Genomic DNA, 17,724 nt, shown 5'->3' with positions numbered 1-17,724 from the left:
TAAGAATAATTCTATTATTTTACTTACCACTCCACCTACTTTGGATGATGCAATCCTGACCGCTACAGGTGTCTCCGGCCTTTCTAACAACTGGCTCTTGTTGACTGAGGAAGCGGCAAAGGTGACTCATCAGAGTTGTGTGGTTTGTATGGGGGCACGGCCATTGCTTCGCATTATCCCTGCCGCCATTACGCCAGAATGCTTCCTGTCTGTCATGAAACATGACAACCCTTCCGCAAATTGTACACTATGGGACGTAGTTCATCCCTTGGTTACTAAAGCAACTAAGAAACCAATTTTTTCCTATCAGGTGGCTAGAGCTAACTTTACCTGTGTTAATCTCACGAAAGGTCTACCATTGTTGGGTATGGTACCTGTTGGATGGTGTCGGTTTATCTATACGCCTAATGCTGAGTTTAAACCTGTTTCCAGGGCTGATGTCTGGTGGTGGTGTGGAGGCGTTCATCTGTTTGATGGACTGCCTGGAAATGCCACAGGCACCTGTGCACTAGTCTCTCTTTTGCTACCAATATCTGTGTATCCAACAGGTGTTCAGGAGCTGGTGACCCATGTGTCTGACTTAATTCCTACCAGGACCAGGCGCGCTGTGGGCCCTACTCATGGGGACCCAACCTACATTGATGCAATTGGGGTCCCTAGGGGGTACCAGATGAGTATAAATTGATTGACCAAGTAGCCGCAGGTTTTGAATCTTCATTTTGCTGGTGGTGCACGATTAATAAAAATGTTGACAGAATCAATTATGTCCATTTTAATGTTCAAAAATTAGGCAATTGGACACAACAAGGTTTTGAGGCGGTGCATGGCCAGTTGGCTGCGACCTCTCTCATGGCTTTCCAAAATCGTATTGCTGTCGACATGCTCCTGGCTGAAAAAGGAGGAGTATGTGCTATGTTTGGTGAACAATGTTGTACCTTTATTCCCAACAATACAGCCACAGATGGCAGCTTGACTGTCGCCCTGGAAGGGTTACGAACTCTTAATGGCAAAATGAAGAGCCACTCAGGGGTGGATACTTCAATGTGGGACTCTTGGATGGATGCGTTTGGTAAATATAAAACGCTTGTTTCTTCTATACTTGTATCCATCTCTGTTTTTGCTGCAATTCTAGTGCTTTGTGGATGCTGTTGCATTCCATGCATACGGACGCTGACAACCAGGATTATAACCACCGCTATTGATCCACATCCTGCAGATAACGGTCAGATGTTTCCTTTGCTTGCTATTGACGATGCTGACCAAGGATATCTGGATGATGAATAGCATTTAAGCTTTTGTCACGTCTCTTGTGAGACGTGAAGAGGGGGAATGTAAAACTTTATCTTCTGATAAAGTTTTCCCTATTTTGCCAATTGCAGCATTTAAGCTTTATGTCACGTCTCTTGTGAGACGTGAAGAGGGGAATGTAAAACTTTATCTTCTGATAAAGTTTTCCCTATTTTGCCAATTGCAGCATTTAAGCTTTATGTCACGTCTCTTGTGAGACGTGAAGAGGGGGAATGTAAAACTTTATCTTCTGATAAAGTTTTCCCTATTTTGCCAATTACACTGTTAGCTTGTGTCACGTCTTAAGTTTTCCTTCTTTACTGTTACTTGGTCACGTCTCTGGGGAGACGTGAAGAGAGGGATTTGTCGTGGTAAATATATAATGTTATAGCTTGGTCTGACTAAAATCTTGTGCATGACCCATCTTGTGTTGGGCCTTTGTATTTAATACAATGCACAAGAGACTTCTATCTTGCCGGCCTTATCAGCAGGTGGCTATGGACAACACCCACGCCATAGGTCTCTCAGTTCTCCCAACTCACGAGTTCTTGCGCTGAGGACACACTACACACACACCCCCACATACACACACACACACACACACATCATCATTGTTAAACATACACACACATACACACACTCACACACACACACACACACACACACACACATACACACACGCACACACACACACACACACATCATCATTGTTAAGCACACACACACACACAAAAACCCCCTTCTCTTAGGCTGAACATCTGAAGACAGAGAACCCGACTCAGAGCCAATGCAATGGAGGTGACCTCGACCAACTCATCAGGACCAATCAGAAGATCAGAACTACTAGAATCAACCTACTTTATTTTATTGTATAAAATGTCAGCACACAATGTTTAGGGGCTCTCTCTCAGATATCTCCCTACGAGATTGACGAACGGGTCCGTGCACGCTATTCTCAGATATCTTTACCTCTGAATAAACTGCCTTATATTATACAATTATCCACCTTGTCCAAAAGTCTCTACTTGGTCTCCGTTCTCCAGTAAACTTGTGATCATCAACACTAGCAGAGTAGAACACCTGGTTAGGAGAGGTGCTGGCTAGCAGAGTAGAACACCTGTTTAGGAGAGGTGCTGGCTAGCAGAGTAGAACACCTGGTTAGGAGAGGTGCTGGCTAGCAGAGTAGAACACCTGGTTAGGAGAGGTGCTGGCTAGCAGAGTAGAACACCTGGTTAGGAGAGGTGCTGGCTAGCAGAGTAGAACACCTGGTTAGGAGAGGTGCTGGCTAGCAGAGTAGAACACCTGGTTAGGAGAGGTGCTGGCTAGCAGAGTAGAACACCTGGTTAGGAGAGGTGCTGGCTAGCAGAGTAGAACACCTGGTTAGGAGAGGTGCTGGCTAGCAGAGTAGAACACCTGGTTAGGAGAGGTGCTGGCTAGCAGAGTAGAACACCTGGTTAGGAGAGGTGCTGGCTAGCAGAGTAGAACACCTGGTTAGGAGAGGTGCTGGCTAGCAGAGTAGAACACCTGTTTAGGAGAGGTGCTGGCTAGCGGAGTAGAACACTTGGTTAGGAGAGGTGCTGTCTAGTGTAACAGTTGTTAAAGTACTTTGTGAATTTCACCAGGTTCATATATTAATATAGCATGTTGATGTGTTATTACGCATGCCTGCCTCCTGGGAATAGGGAAGTGTGTCCTTACGTTTTGCCCTGCGTGCTCCTGCTCAAATCATTTTGGTGCACTATGAGAGGTAGGCACGCTTTTCCTGTCTTCTTCAGAAAAGTTAGATTCCTTTAAGCACAAAGTCGTACACACAGTATTTTGTTCATGAATAATGTTGTATATTTAGAGTTGACTCATAAGTGGATGGTATTGTTAAGATGCAATTGTAATTGTACTTTTTAGGATGATATTAACATTCTGAATTCAACACGTGGTTACTAGCTAGCTAAGGTATTGTATGTGTGAACGATGGCTAGCTCCTCCACTGATCCCAGTCCTTTGTATTGTGCGTCTATGTTGCAGAAAGAGGTGACAATGGGCAGAACATATTTGTGCTGTACAAATATTTTGTATTTTCTTTTGGATGTAGAGAGAATTCTGATTCATTAAAACAGCCTGATCTCCGAAGTCCACGTCTATAGTCCCAATCAATCACACACAACGCAGAGCTACAGCCGTGCAGGACAGCACCGGATACACTAGCAGAGTAGAACACCTGTTTAGGTGAGGTGTAGACTACAATTTTTTTTTAAATATATTAGCGGTTTAGGCCTCAGATTTTCACTTTATCATAGGCTATAGTCGGGCGGTTGCTGATGGGTTATTAGCAATTGCGGTCTGGTGCGGGCCAACAAACAGCGACCGGTGCACCACTACAAGGCGTGTCTATACAGCCTCTCACCATCAGGACGACTGACTGAACCGAATCCGTATTCCGTTCATCTCCACTCGACTCTCGCAGCGCTACAACCGTCATCGAGTTGGGCACCGGGCGTGTCGGTATAGCCTCTCTCTCCCGGGGAGATCCACCTCTTTCTAACGACGTCACGGAGCGACGGGTTTTCGGAGGCGAGGGGTTTTTGTTGAAGAAAAGCGAAGAGATTGTTGTTGTCAACACGAGTTTCTATACTGCCCTAGCTACTTTACAGAGAACAAGATGTCAGATACAGTAAGTGATAACGACCTGTACCAGTTACCACCAAACAGTACAGTTTACACCTCGAGTGAGTCACCAAACTTACACCAGTTCGCACAGACCGCTAGCTGCGTTAGCCCCTTGGTAGCTGGCGTGTTAGCAGCTAGCTGCAGACAAATGCATTGCTGCTGCTACGTTATCTGTCTGGTTAGATAGTAGCTAGCTAACTTAGCTAGGTAGCTAGTGCAGTGGACTTATATATATATATATATATTTTTTTTTACATGTATCTAACTAGCTATCCAAGTTAGTTTTCAACTAGAGGACATATATAGCCAACTAGCTACATGTGTCGGCTGAAGTGAAGAGTTTGAGAGGGAAAGCAGGTCCATTGTTAGCTAACATCGCTAGCTAACTGTGCGTATCGTTGCATCACCAGGTTAACATCCAGTCTTTTAATGCGAGAGTAAAGTGCATGTACGTTTCCGGTAAACTTTCCAAATGTCGACAAAACAAAATATGCTAGAAAATGTGGGGATCTTTTTCTGTAGGTAAAAATGAATTATGCGAGAAATGTCGGTGGAAAAGCTTTTATGCGCACATATTGATACAATAACCATCATATCTAAGTAAAGTTGGAGTCTGGATGACTGGTTCGGAGAGCATGTCGTTAATAAGGCTACAGATGAAATATGTTATCATGAACTTCACAGGGTGGTGAAAGTGCAAGGTGATGAGCATGATGCTTCTTTCCAATACATATTGAGGGTCTTATTCTGGTGGCATGATCATCGATGTTTGGCTGCCATTTGAAAAATATAAATAATCTCGCTCTATTGTCCATAATCTCATAATGTAGGCTGTACATTTCGCAGATATTTAAGCAATAAGGCACGAGGGTGTGTGGTATATGGCCAATATACCATGGCTAAAGGCTTTTTCTAAAAGCACGACGCAACAAGGAGTACCTGGATACAGCCCTTAACAGTGGTATATTGGCCATATACCACAACCCCCTGAGGTGCCTTATTGCTATTATAAACTGGTTACCAACCTAATTAGAGCAGTAACAAGAAATGTTTTCTCATATCTGTGGTATACGGTCTGATATACGTTATGGCTGTCAGCCAATCAGCATTCAGGGCTCGACCCACCCAGTTTATAAAGTACTTTATACCATGGCATAGTTGAATACTCATATCTGATTGGCTTGAAGGGCTTTCTAGAGCGTGCAGGCAGAGGGGGTGTGGTATATGGCCAATATATCACAGCTAAGGGCTGTTCTTAAGCACGACGCAACGTTCCTGGACACAGCCCTTAACCGTGGTATAATGGCCATATACCACAAACCCCCGAGGATACAGCCCTTAACCGTGGTATAATGGCCATATACCACAAACCCCCGAGGATACAGCCCTTAACCGTGGTATAATGGCCATATACCACAAACCCCCGAGGATACAGCCCTTAACCGTGGTATAATGGCCATATACCACAAACCCCCGAGGATACAGCCCTTAACCGTGGTATAATGGCCATATACCACAAACCCCGAGGATACAGCCCTTAACCGTGGTATAATGGCCATATACCACAAACCCCGAGGATACAGCCCTTAACCGTGGTATATTGGCCATATACCACAAACCCCCGAGGATACAGCCCTTAACCGTGGTATATTGGCCATATACCACAAACCCCCGAGGATACAGCCCTTAACCGTGGTATAATGGCCATATACCACAAACCCCCGAGGATACAGCCCTTAACCGTGGTATATTGGCCATATACCACAAACCCCCGAGGTGCCTTATTGTTGTTATAAACTGGTTACAAACGTAATTAAGACATTTAAAAAAAATACATGTTTTGTCATACCCGTGGTATACGGTCTGATATGGCCCTAGTTTAGTCGCACCTGGACTACTGTTCAGTCGTATGGTCAGGTGCCACAAAGAGGGACTTAGGAAAATTGCAATTGGCTCAGAACAGGGCAGCACGGCTGGCCCTTGGAGGTACACAGAGAGCTAACATTCATAATATGCATGTCAATCTCTCCTGGCTCAAAGTGGAGGAGAGATTGACTTCATCACTACTTGTGTTTGTGAGAGGTATTGACATGTTGAATGCACCGAGCTGTCTGTTTGAACTGCTGGCACACAGCTCGGACACCCATGCATACCTATCATATCTATCATTCCAGTGTTAATACTAATTGTAATTATTTTGCACTATAGCCTATTTATTGCCTTACCTCCATAACTTGCTACATTTGCACACACTGTATATATATTTTCTGTTGTATTTTTGACTATGTTTTGTTTACCCCATATGTAACTCTGTGTTGTTGTTTTTATCGCACTGCTTTGCTTTATCTTGGCCAGGTCGCAGTTGTAAATGAGAACTTGTTCTCAACTGGCTTACCTGGTTAAATAAAGGTGAAATAAATAAAATAAAAAAATACCCCACAAGACATGCCACCAGAGGTCTCTTCACAGTCCCCAAGTCCAGAACAGACTATGGGAGGGACACAGTACTACATAGAACCATGACTACATGGAACTCTATTCCAGATCAAGTAACTCATGCCAGCAGTAAAATTAGATTTAAAAAACAGATAAAAATACACCTTATGGAACAGCGGGGACTGTGAAGCAACACAAACATAGACACATGCATACACACACACGATAACATACGCACTATACACACATGTACACATGGATGTTGTGTTGTAGATATGTGGTAGTAGAGTAGAGGCCTGAGGGCACACACTTAATATGTTGTGAAATTTGTTATGAAGGTATTGTAATGTTTTTAAAATGTATAACTGCCTTAATTTTGCTGGACCCCAGGAAGAGTAGCTGCTGCCAAGGGGATCCATAATAAATACAAATATGCCACGGCTGTCAGCCATTCAGGGCTCCAACCACCCAGTTTATAATTCCCTTTATAAACTGTGTGGTTCTAGCCCTGAATACTGATTGGCTGACAGCTGTGGTAAATGAGACTGTATACCACGGGTATGACAAAACATTTATTTTTAATGTTCTAATTACGTTGGTAACCAGTTTTATAACAACAATAAGGCACCTCTGGGGTTGGTGGTATATGGCCAATATACCACGGCTAAGGGCTGTATCCTCGGGGGTTGGTGGTATATGGCCATTATACCACGGCTAAGGGCTGTATCCTCTGGGGTTGGTGGTATATGGCCATTATACCACGGCTAAGGGCTGTATCCTCTGGGGTTGGTGGTATATGGCCATTATACCACGGCTAAGGGCTGTATCCTCTGGGGTTGGTGGTATATGGCCAATATACCACGGCTAAGGGCTGTATCCTCTGGGGTTGGTGGTATATGGCCAATATACCACGGCTAAGGGCTGTATCCTCTGGGGTTGGTGGTATATGGCCATTATACCACGGCTAAGGGCTGTATCCTCTGGGGTTGGTGGTATATGGCCATTATACCACGGCTAAGGGCTGTATCCTCTGGGGTTGGTGGTATATGGCCATTATACCACGGCTAAGGGCTGTATCCTCTGGGGTTGGTGGTATATGGCCATTATACCACGGCTAAGGGCTGTATCCTCTGGGGTTGGTGGTATATGGCCAATATACCACGGCTAAGGGCTGTATCCTCTGGGGTTGGTGGTATATGGCCAATATACCACGGCTAAGGGCTGTATCCTCTGGGGTTGGTGGTATATGGCCAATATACCACGGCTAAGGGCTGTATCCTCTGGGGTTTGTGGTATATGGCCAATATACCACGGCTAAGGGCTGTATCCTCGGGGGTTTGTGGTATATGGCCATTATACCACGGCTAAGGGCTGTATCCTCTGGGGTTTGTGGTATATGGCCAATATACCACGGTTAAGGGCTGTATCCAGGAACGTTGCGTTGTGCTTAAGAACAGCCCTTAGCTGTGATATATTGGCCATATACCACACCCCCTCTGCCTGCACGCTCTAGAAAGCCCTTCAAGCCAATCAGATATGAGTATTCAATTATGCCATGGTATAAAGAATTGTATTACAGTAAAATAATGTCTCATTGTGTTTCGGTGTCAATATGACCGATTCTGTTGGACCAAACCTCAAATGCAAATAGTGAGCCGAAACGGTTGTCTGAGGAAGGAGGGATCTCTCATCTTTGTTGTTGTGAGTGGCAGGGGGAGGGGCTTGGTGTGTGTGTGTGTGTGTGTGTGTGTGTAAACAGGAAGGAGTGATCTCTCATCTTTGTTGTTGTGAGTGGCAGGGGGAGGGGCTTGGTGTGTGTAAACAGGAAGGAGTGATCTCTCATCTTTGTTGTTGTGAGTGGCAGGGGGAGGGGCTTGGTGTGTGTAAACAGGAAGGAGTGATCTCTCATCTTTGTTGTTGTGAGTGGCAGGGGGAGGGGCTTGGTGTGTGTAAACAGGAAGGAGTGATCTCTCATCTTTGTTGTTGTGAGTGGCAGGGGGAGGGGCTTGGTGTGTGTAAACAGGAAGGTGCACAGGAGTGGAGGCGATGAGACCAAAAAGACCACATTAGAACAAGTGGAAATAAACGCTCATAAAAACAAAAAATTAAATAAAAACTTGCGGTACAGGCATTTGGAATATCGTGCTAAAATTCATTCGCTATATCGCCCAGCCCTAATGTGAAACAAGAACAGATCACAGGTGATTCTAGGAGAGTTGTAATTAGCTAGCTATGCACAGCAGATGTTATCTGTAATTTCCCTCTCCATAAAGCTCCTTTGCCCAGAGATAGATAATGTTATCAAACTGCCAACAACATATCGTGATGATGATGATGTTTCGTATGTAGGAAAGAGCTCGCAACTTATTTGGGGATTTATGGCGTGGTCCATTTCTAGTAAATGAAAACAAAAGCCATTGGGCGATCACATCTGCAGACCTAGCTAAAACAGTAACTGTTGTATTAGTGTTGAAGCCTGTGATTTGTATTGTATGCCAATGCACTGTCCATTCTCTTGAAGGACACAAAACCTTCAAGTCAGGATGGGGGAGACCAAAAGGATGGCGAGTACATCAAACTGAAAGTGATCGGTCAGGTAAGAAGAAGCTTGGAGTAGGAGAATCATTTAGTCATTTTTTTAGCAGACGCTCTTATCCAGAGCGACTTACAGGAGCAATTAGGGTTAAGTGCCTTGCTCATGGGCACATCAGCAGATTTTTCACCTAGTCCGGTCAGGGATTAGAACCAGCAACCTTTTGGTTACTGGCACAACGCTCTTAACCACTAAGCTACCGACCGCCACCTGATTATGGCTGATTATTATAATAATAATAATATGCCATTTAGCAGACACTTTTATCCAAAGCGACTTAGTCGTGCGTGCATACATTTTTGTGTATGGGTGGTCCCGGGGATCGAACCCACTACCTTGGCGTTACAAGCGCCGTGCTCTACCAGCTGAGCTACAGAGGACCACATTTACAAAATCTATTTACAAAATTATGCTGAAGATGCTGGTGATAAGTAGCTATTTGGTCTTACATAGCTATGTTGGTTTATCAGAGTGAATTTATCTGCTTATATCAGTTGATCCACAATTTTGCAATGTTTGACTTTTGAATCTATTGATCTTTTTCCGACCTCAGGACAACAGTGAAATTCACTTCAAAGTGAAGATGACGACCCACCTGAAGAAGCTGAAGGAGTCTTATAGCCAGAGACAGGTAATATTCCCATCTCACTCACAATTTATAGCCAGAGACAGGTAATATTCCCATCTCACTCACAACTTATAGCCAGAGACAGGTAATATTCCCATCTCACTCACAACTTATAGCCAGAGACAGGTAATATTCCCATCTCACTCACAACTTATAGCCAGAGACAGGTAATAATCCCATCTCACTCACAATTTATAGCCAGAGACAGGTAATATTCCCATCTCACTCACAACTTATAGCCAGAGACAGGTAATATTCCCATCTCACTCACAACTTATAGCCAGAGACAGGTAATATTCCCATCTCACTCACAATTTATAGCCAAAGACAGGTAATATTCCCATCTCACTCACAACTTATAGCCAGAGACAGGTAATATTCCCATCTCACTCACAACTTATAGCCAGAGACAGGTAATATTCCCATCTCACTCACAACTTATAGCCAGAGACAGGTAATATTCACATCTCACTCACAACTTATAGCCAGAGACAGGTAATATTCCCATCTCACTCACAATTTATAGCCAGAGACAGGTAATGATCACATCTCATTCACAACTTCACTGAAGGTTTTCTGGTCATTCTTAGTGAGCAACATGTTTTCTGTGCGTGAGGCTCGAATGGCACCCTATTCCCTTTGTAGTGCACTACTTTTGACCAGGGCCCATAGGTGTACTCTATAGGGAAATAGGGTGCCATTCATGCACTTTATTTGTGGAATAATCTTCAAAATGTTCTAAAATTATTTTACTCAACCAACAATGCAGATTTTTTTTTTTTAAGGGCTTGTAAGTATACATTTAATGGTAAGGTGTACACCAGTTGTATTCGGCGCATGTGACAAATAAAATGTGATGTTTTGTTGACTAAAGGCCATGGGCCAGAAGTCTCCCAACAGGTCGATGGAGATCTACCAGTAGCTACCAGCCCACCAATCGGGAGCTCTCCAAACTATTCTGACAGTACATGCAAGTTTCACGCGTTCCACCGCAAACTGTCATAAACAAATCTCTCAAGTATCAGACACCACAAGCCACCAGCTACTATCTAATCAACGCAACACTGACATTATCCCACCCCTGGTTAGCCACTATTGGCTTCCAAAGCCAAACCTAACACACTATCTGCCAATTAATTTCCAGCCATATTGCCCCTCTCTGTCTGTTGCCCCTCTCTGTCTGTTGCCCCTCTCTGTCTGTTGCCCCTCTCTGTCTGTTGCCCCTCTCTGTCTGTTGCCCCTCTCTGTCTGTTGCCCCTCTCTGTCTGTCACTCTGTGTGTAGCCAGTTGATGTGATAACGGTCTTGTGGGTTGACAGAAATACTTTCCCCAAAACCTTCTCAATTAAATGTAGGCAAAGTAGGCTTACCTTGCAGAAGTATATCATGAGGAAGTACAGTGCATTCGGAAAGTATTCAGACCCCTTGACTTTTTCCAAATGTTGTTACGTTACAGCCTTATTCTAAAATCGATTAAATTGTTATTTTTCCCTCATAAGTCTACACACACAATACCCCATAATGACAAAGCAAAAACAGGTTTTTAGAAAGTTTTGAAAATGTATACAAAAAAAACAACTATCTCATTTACATAAGTATTAAGACCCTTTACTCAGTACTTTGTTGAAGCACCTTTGGCAGTGATTACAGCCTCAAGTCTTCTTGGGTATGACAATACAAGCTTGGCACACCTGTATTTGGGGAGTTTCTCCCATTCTTCTCTGCAGATCCTCTTAAGCTCTGTCAGGTTGGATGGGGAGCGTCGCTGCACAGCTATTTTCAGGTCTCTCCAGAGATGTTCGATCGGGTTCAAGTCCGGGGTCTGGATGGGCCACTCAAGGACATTCAGAGACTTGTCCTGAAGCCACTCCTGCATTGTCTTGGCTGTGTGCTTAGGGTCGTTGTCCTGTTGGAAGGTGATCCTTCGCCCCAGTCGGAGGTCCTGAGCGCTCTGGAGCAGGTTTTTGCTCAGTTCATCTTTCCATCGATCCTGACTAGTCTCCCAGTCCCTGCTGCTGAAAAACATCCCCACAGCATGATGCTGCCACCACCATGCTTCACCGTAGGGATGGTGCCAGGTTTCCTCCAGACGTGACGCTTGGCTTTCAGGCTTGAAGAGTTCAATCTTGGTTTCATCAGTCCAGAGAATCTTGTTTCTCATGGTCTGAGAGTCCTTAAGGTACCTTTTGGCAAACTCCAAGCGGGCTATCATGTGCCTTTTACTGAGGAGTGGCTTCTGTCTGGCCACTCTACCATAAAGGCCTGATTGGTGGAGTGCTGCAGAGATGGTTGTCCTTCTGGAAGGTTCTCCCATCTCCACAGAGGAACTCTGGAACTCTGTCAGAGTGACCATTGGGTTCTTGGTCACCTCCCTGACCCAAGACCCTTCTCCCCCAATTGCTCAGTTTGGCCAGGTGGCCAGCTCTAGGAAGAGTCTTGGTGGTTCCAAACTTCTTCCATTTAAGAATGATGGAGGCCACTGTGTTCTTGGGGACCTCCAATGCTGCAGACATTTTTTGGTATCCTTCCCCAGATCTGTGCCTCGACACAATCCTGTCTCGGAGCTCTACGGACGATTCCTTCGACCTCATGGCTTGGTTTTTGCTCTGACATGCACTGTCAACTGTGGGACCTTATATAAATAGGTGTTTGCCTTTCCAAATCATGTCCAATCAATTGAATTTACCACAGGTGGACTCCAATCAAGTTGTAGAAACATCTCAAGGATGATCAATGGAAACAGGATGCACCTGAGCTCAATTTCGAGTCTCATAGCAAAGGGTCTGAATACTTATGTAAATAAGGTGTTTCTGTTATTTTATATTGTTTTCGCTTTGTCATTATGGGGTATTGTGTGTAGATTGATGAGGTATTATTATTATTTTTAATCCATTTTAGAATAAGGCTGTAACGTAACACAATGTGTCTCCTGAGTGGCGCAGTGGTCTAAGGCGCTGCATCGCAGTGCTAACTGTGCCACTAGAGATCCTGGTTCGAATCCAGGCTCTGTCACAGCCGGCCGTGACCGGGAGACTCATGGGCGGCGCACAATTGGCCCAGCGTCGTCCAGGGTAGGGGAGGGAATGGCCGGCAGGGATGTAGCTCAGTTGATAGAGCATGGCGTTTGCAACGCCAGGGTTGTGGGTTTGATTCCCACGGGGGGCCAGTATAAAAAAAATAATATATGTATTCACTAACTGTAAGTCGCTCTGCATAAGAGCGTCTGCTAAATGACTAAAATGTAATGTAAAAAGGGAAGGGGTCTGAATTCTTTCCGAATGCACTGTTCTATCATTTGTGTCTATTATTATTATTATTATTTGTTATTTCAAATGAGCAGCAGGAGTACAGAACCATCGCTAGACCGGCACACACGCTAGATTTGAAATTAAAGGGGAATTGAACACAAAAATGCACATTTCTGATGTCATTTAAGCATTGAACAATTTGAATTTTGAGAATGAAAAACAAAACAAAATCTTAAACCAAGAAAAATAAAACTGAAAACAACGTAGTTTGGACACACCTACTCATTCAAGGGTTTTTCCTTAATTTTTACTATTTTCTACATTGTAGAATAATAGTGAAGAAGTCAAAACTATGAAATAACACATGGAATCATGTAGTAACCAAAAAAGTGTTAAACAAATCAAAATATTTTTTATATTTGAGATTCTTCAAAGTAGCCACCCTTTGCCTTGATGACAGCTTTGCACACTCTTGGTATTCTCTCAACCAGCTTCACCTGGAATGCTTTTCCAACAGTCTTGAAGGAGTTCCCACATATGCTGAGCACTTGTTGGCTGCTTTTCCTTCACTCTGCCGTCCCAAACCATCTCAATTGGGTTGAGGTAGGGGGATTGTGGAGGCCAGGTCAGCCTGGAGGTGTGTTGGGTCATTGTCCTGTTGGAAAACAAATGATAGTCCCACTAAGCCCAAACCAGATGGGATGGCGTATCGCTGTGGTAGCCATGCTGGTTAAGTGTGCCTTGAATTCTAAATAAATCAGTGTCACCAGAAAAGCACCCTCACACCATAACACCTCCTCCATGCTTTACGGTGGGAAATACACATGCGGAGATCATCCGTTCATCCACACCGCGTCTCACAAAGACACGGCGGGTGGAACCAAAAATCTCAAATTTGGACTCCAGACCAAAGGACACATTTCCACCGGTCTAATGTCCATTGCTCGTGTTTCTTGGCCCAAGCAGGTCTCTTCTTATTATTGGTATCCTTTAGTAGTGGTTTCTTTGCAGCAATTCGACCATGAAGGCCTGATTCACACAGTCTCCTCTGAACAGTTGATGTTGAGATGTCTTGAACTCTGTGAAGCATTTATTTGGGCTACAATTTCTGAGGCTGGTAACTCTAATGAACTTATCCTCTGCAGCAGAGGTAACTCTGGGTCTTCCTTTCCTGTGGCGGTCCTCATGAGAGCCAGTTTCATCATAGCGCTTCATGGTTTTTGAGACTGCACTTGAAAAAAGTTCTTGAAATGTTCTGTATTGACTGACCTTCATATCTTAAAGTAATGATGGACTGTCGTTTCTCTTTGCTTATTTGAGCTGTTCTTGCCATAATATGGACTTGGTCTTTTACCAAATAGGGCTATCTTCTGTATACTCCCCCTACCTTGTCACAACACAACTGATTGGCTCAAACGCGTTAACTTATTAGTTTTGATGTCTTCACTATTATTCTACAATATAAAGAATAACCCTTGAATGAGTAGGTGTGTCCAAACTTTTGACTGGTAGTGTAATTTGGGGGGTAGATTTTATAGGGCTCCCCTTAGTTGTTTATTAACCATTATTTTTACCAGCTATATTGACAGAAAACAGTGTACTACTATCTCTTGTATACTAAGGACCTGGGGAAGAGGAATGTGCCTATTTGAAAGCTAGACATTTCTTTGTAGCTAGCGACATGTTTCATTTTTATTTAAAGTACCTCTCATGAAAAGGATGGAGACCCCTGCTGTAGGTCAATTCAGAGAGCGGACTGAGGACCTTATTACTGATGAATGTTTTTCTTTCTGCTTGTATTTATATTGATGTGTAATTTATGTCATTCAGGGCTCATCTGTAAAAGAGACCATGGTCTCAATATTGCACCCTGATAAAATAAAGGTTGAATCAAATTTGGGATACGGTCAAAAGTAGTGCACTCTATAGGGAATAGGGTGCCATTCTCTGGTCTAAAGTAGTGCACTCTATAGGGAATAGGGTGCCATTCTCTGGTCTAAAGTAGTGCACTCTATAGGGAATAGGGTGCCATTCTCTGGTCTAAAGTAGTGCACTCTATAGGGAATAGGGTGCCATTCTCTGGTCTAAAGTAGTGCACTCTATAGGGAATAGGGTGCCATTCTCTGGTCAAAAGTAGTGCACTCTATAGGGAATAGGGTGCTATTTGGGACGTACCGTGTGTTCTTCCTTACCCAACACTGTATGTATTCACTCCACATTCCTTTCCTGCTCTCTCTTGTAGGGTGTCCATATGAGTACCTTACGGTTTCTATTTGAGGGACAAAGAATCTCAGACAACCACACTCCAAAAGAGGTAGCTATGCTTTCTGTGTTGTTCTGTCTGAGCCACGCCATTTTAGCTTCTTCATGGTTTCAACATGCAGGACCTGGTGATTTGTGTCTTAAGCCTCCTCTGGTTTTAAAGGAAAGATTCACCCATTTTGAATGTTATTTTGTTTTTGTGCATCTCTGAGCGATGTTCTATGGATTCCCAAGGGTCATTTCATGTTTTCATTGTGTATCTGAGCTATTGCCGTTTCCAGCAGGCAGAAATACAGCCATATGGGCCCAATTCAGATCCCCCCCACTAATTGGTCTTTTAAACCAATCACATCAGCTCTTTCGCCCATAATTGGGCCTTTTTGTAAACACAGCCATTGTGCCCCCGTCTAAACATCTCTGTCCTCCCCCTCTCCTCTCCTGTAGCTGGGGATGGAAGACGAGGACGTCATCGAGGTCTATCAGGAACAGACTGGAGGACGTCGAAATAAATAATCTACCTGGATTTACCTTTTTTTGTTTTTTTGTTGATAATATTTTCTTTTTATATTTGTACAATTACTGAGTGATTTTGTTTGGTTGTGTTGTGTGTCTCCTCTCAGGGAGGAGAGAATAACTGTTCTGTTCTCTTATCCTCACCTGGTCCCTGGTTTGTTCGTGCCGTCTTGCCAACTCCTACGTAGGCGTGACAAATGACCGAGAGTAGGAGTGCTAAACTAGGATCAGTTTAGCCTTTTAGATCATAATGTATAAGACTACATGGACAGGAAGGGACCTGATCCTAGATCATAATGTATAAGACTACATGGACGGGGGGGCCTGATCCTAGATCATAATGTATAAGACTACATGGACAGGGGGATCCTAGATCATAATGTATAAGACTACATGGACGGGGGGGGGGGCCTGATCCTAGATCATAATGTATAAGACTACATGGACAGGAAGGGGACCTGATCCTAGATCATAATGTATAAGACTACATGGACGGGGGGGGGGGCCTGATCCTAGATCATAATGTATAAGACTACATGGACGGGGGGGCCTGATCCTAGATCATAATGTATAAGACTACATGGACGGGGGGGCCTGATCCCAGATCAGCACCGGCCACTGGAACTTACTTCAAGTTACTGTGATCCAGCCGTGTGGTCCATCAGAATGCTCATTAGGTTGGATAGATACAGTATAATTCTGATGTTTTCTCATTTCTGGTCATAATAACTAGACCGCCTGCCTTCAGTTTGGTTGATTTGGCATCCGTTCCCATATATATATATATATATATATATATATATATATATATATATATATATATATATATAGCTTTCGACAAGTATATATTTGACTAGCGATAGGTCCATACCATTTATTGAAGATACAGGTAACTGCCAAAGTAAAGGAAATCCCAACATACAGTGTCTTAATAGAGCGTTGGGCCACCAGCAGCCAGAACAGCTTCAATGAGCCTCGGCGTAGATTCTAGAAGAGTCTGGAACTCTATTGGAGGGATGAGACACCATTTCTTCCACCAGAAATTCCATAGTTTGGTGTTTTTGTTGATGGTGGTGGAAAACGCTGTCTCAGTCGCCGCTCCAGAATCTCCCATATAGTGTTCAATTGGGTTGAGATCTGGTGACTTGAGACGGCCCAGGGCAAATGGTTTACATCGTTTTAATGCTCATCAAACCATTCAGTGACCACTCGTGCCCTGTGGATGGGGGCGTTGTCATCCTATAGGGGTATAGCCATGGTAGCCAAAAGAATGGCATATTTTTTTTATTTTTTATACATGACCCTAAGCATGATGTTGACGTTAATTGCTTGATAAATTCAGGAACCACACCTTGTGTGGAAGCACCTGCTTTCAATATACTTTGTATCCCTCATTTACTCAAGTGTTTCCTTTATTTTGGCAGTTACATGTAGCTAGCACGCCACTCCCTTATTCCTGACCTTATGTCCAGGCCTTATCCAGTTCATTTCTTACTTTTACAGATGCCATCTGTTCCATAGGTGCCATTCAATACGCTTGTCTCCAGTCTTTAAGGAACTCACCAGGGGTATTTAATAACCAAAGTTCCCATTCACTGCCTGTCTCTTTATGTTAGAGAACTGGTCAAATACCTCACTAAGGGCTCTATTCGGTCTGCGTCGTGGAAGTTCAGCTTTACAGACTGATTTTGAAATATAAAGACAATGTTTCTGCTTTAGCGGAGACTGTGTTCACGGTAAACGCTGCGTGTGTCAGCTCAGTCGGAAAATCTCCTTTCTGTCGTTGGAGTCTCTCTCTAATGCATCCGCTTTACAGGTTGAATAGAGCCCTTAATCCATAGTACATAATTCGTACTCTGAACTGTAATAGTACTCTGTAGTACTGATTTACTGTACATTGATTACGTTAAAGGCCCAGTGCAGTCAAAAACTAGATTTTCCTGTGTTTTGTAAATATTTCCACACTGAGGTTGGAATAATATTGTGAAAATAATGATAATGCCCCTTTTTTAGTGTTTTTTTTTTTTTTTTTTGTGTAAGATCTGTTTTGAAAATAAATGTGAGATTTGCCTGAAATTTCAGCCTGTTTTAGTG

General features: G+C 43.6%; 1 protein-coding gene across 1 annotated transcript; it reads left to right on the top strand.

Moving 5' to 3' along the window:
* Window positions 1-3,731: 3,731 nt before the first annotated feature.
* Window positions 3,732-15,644, top strand: LOC121554980 (small ubiquitin-related modifier 1). Its single transcript, XM_041868723.2, has 5 exons — window positions 3,732-3,955; window positions 8,909-8,983; window positions 9,534-9,611; window positions 15,098-15,169; window positions 15,562-15,644. The coding sequence occupies exons 1-5, from the start codon at window positions 3,944-3,946 to the stop codon at window positions 15,628-15,630; spliced, it is 306 nt and encodes a 101-aa protein (XP_041724657.1). The 5' UTR covers window positions 3,732-3,943; the 3' UTR covers window positions 15,631-15,644.
* Window positions 15,645-17,724: the final 2,080 nt, after the last annotated feature.

The sequence above is a fragment of the Coregonus clupeaformis genome, unplaced genomic scaffold (genome assembly GCF_020615455.1).
Source record: "Coregonus clupeaformis isolate EN_2021a unplaced genomic scaffold, ASM2061545v1 scaf0075, whole genome shotgun sequence".
Taxonomy (NCBI): domain Eukaryota; kingdom Metazoa; phylum Chordata; class Actinopteri; order Salmoniformes; family Salmonidae; genus Coregonus; species Coregonus clupeaformis.
The sequence above is the reverse complement of the archived record's forward strand: the minus strand, read 5'-3'. Positions and strand labels throughout refer to the sequence as shown.

What these genes read in the sequence shown, in the direction of transcription:
- LOC121554980 (XM_041868723.2), top strand. An exon ending in AACTGAAAGTGATCGGTCAG is followed by an intron (nt 8,984 to 9,533) that starts GTAAGAAGAAGC and finishes TTCCGACCTCAG; the next exon opens with GACAACAGTGAAATTCACTT. An exon ending in AGTCTTATAGCCAGAGACAG is followed by an intron (nt 9,612 to 15,097) that starts GTAATATTCCCA and finishes TCTCTCTTGTAG; the next exon opens with GGTGTCCATATGAGTACCTT.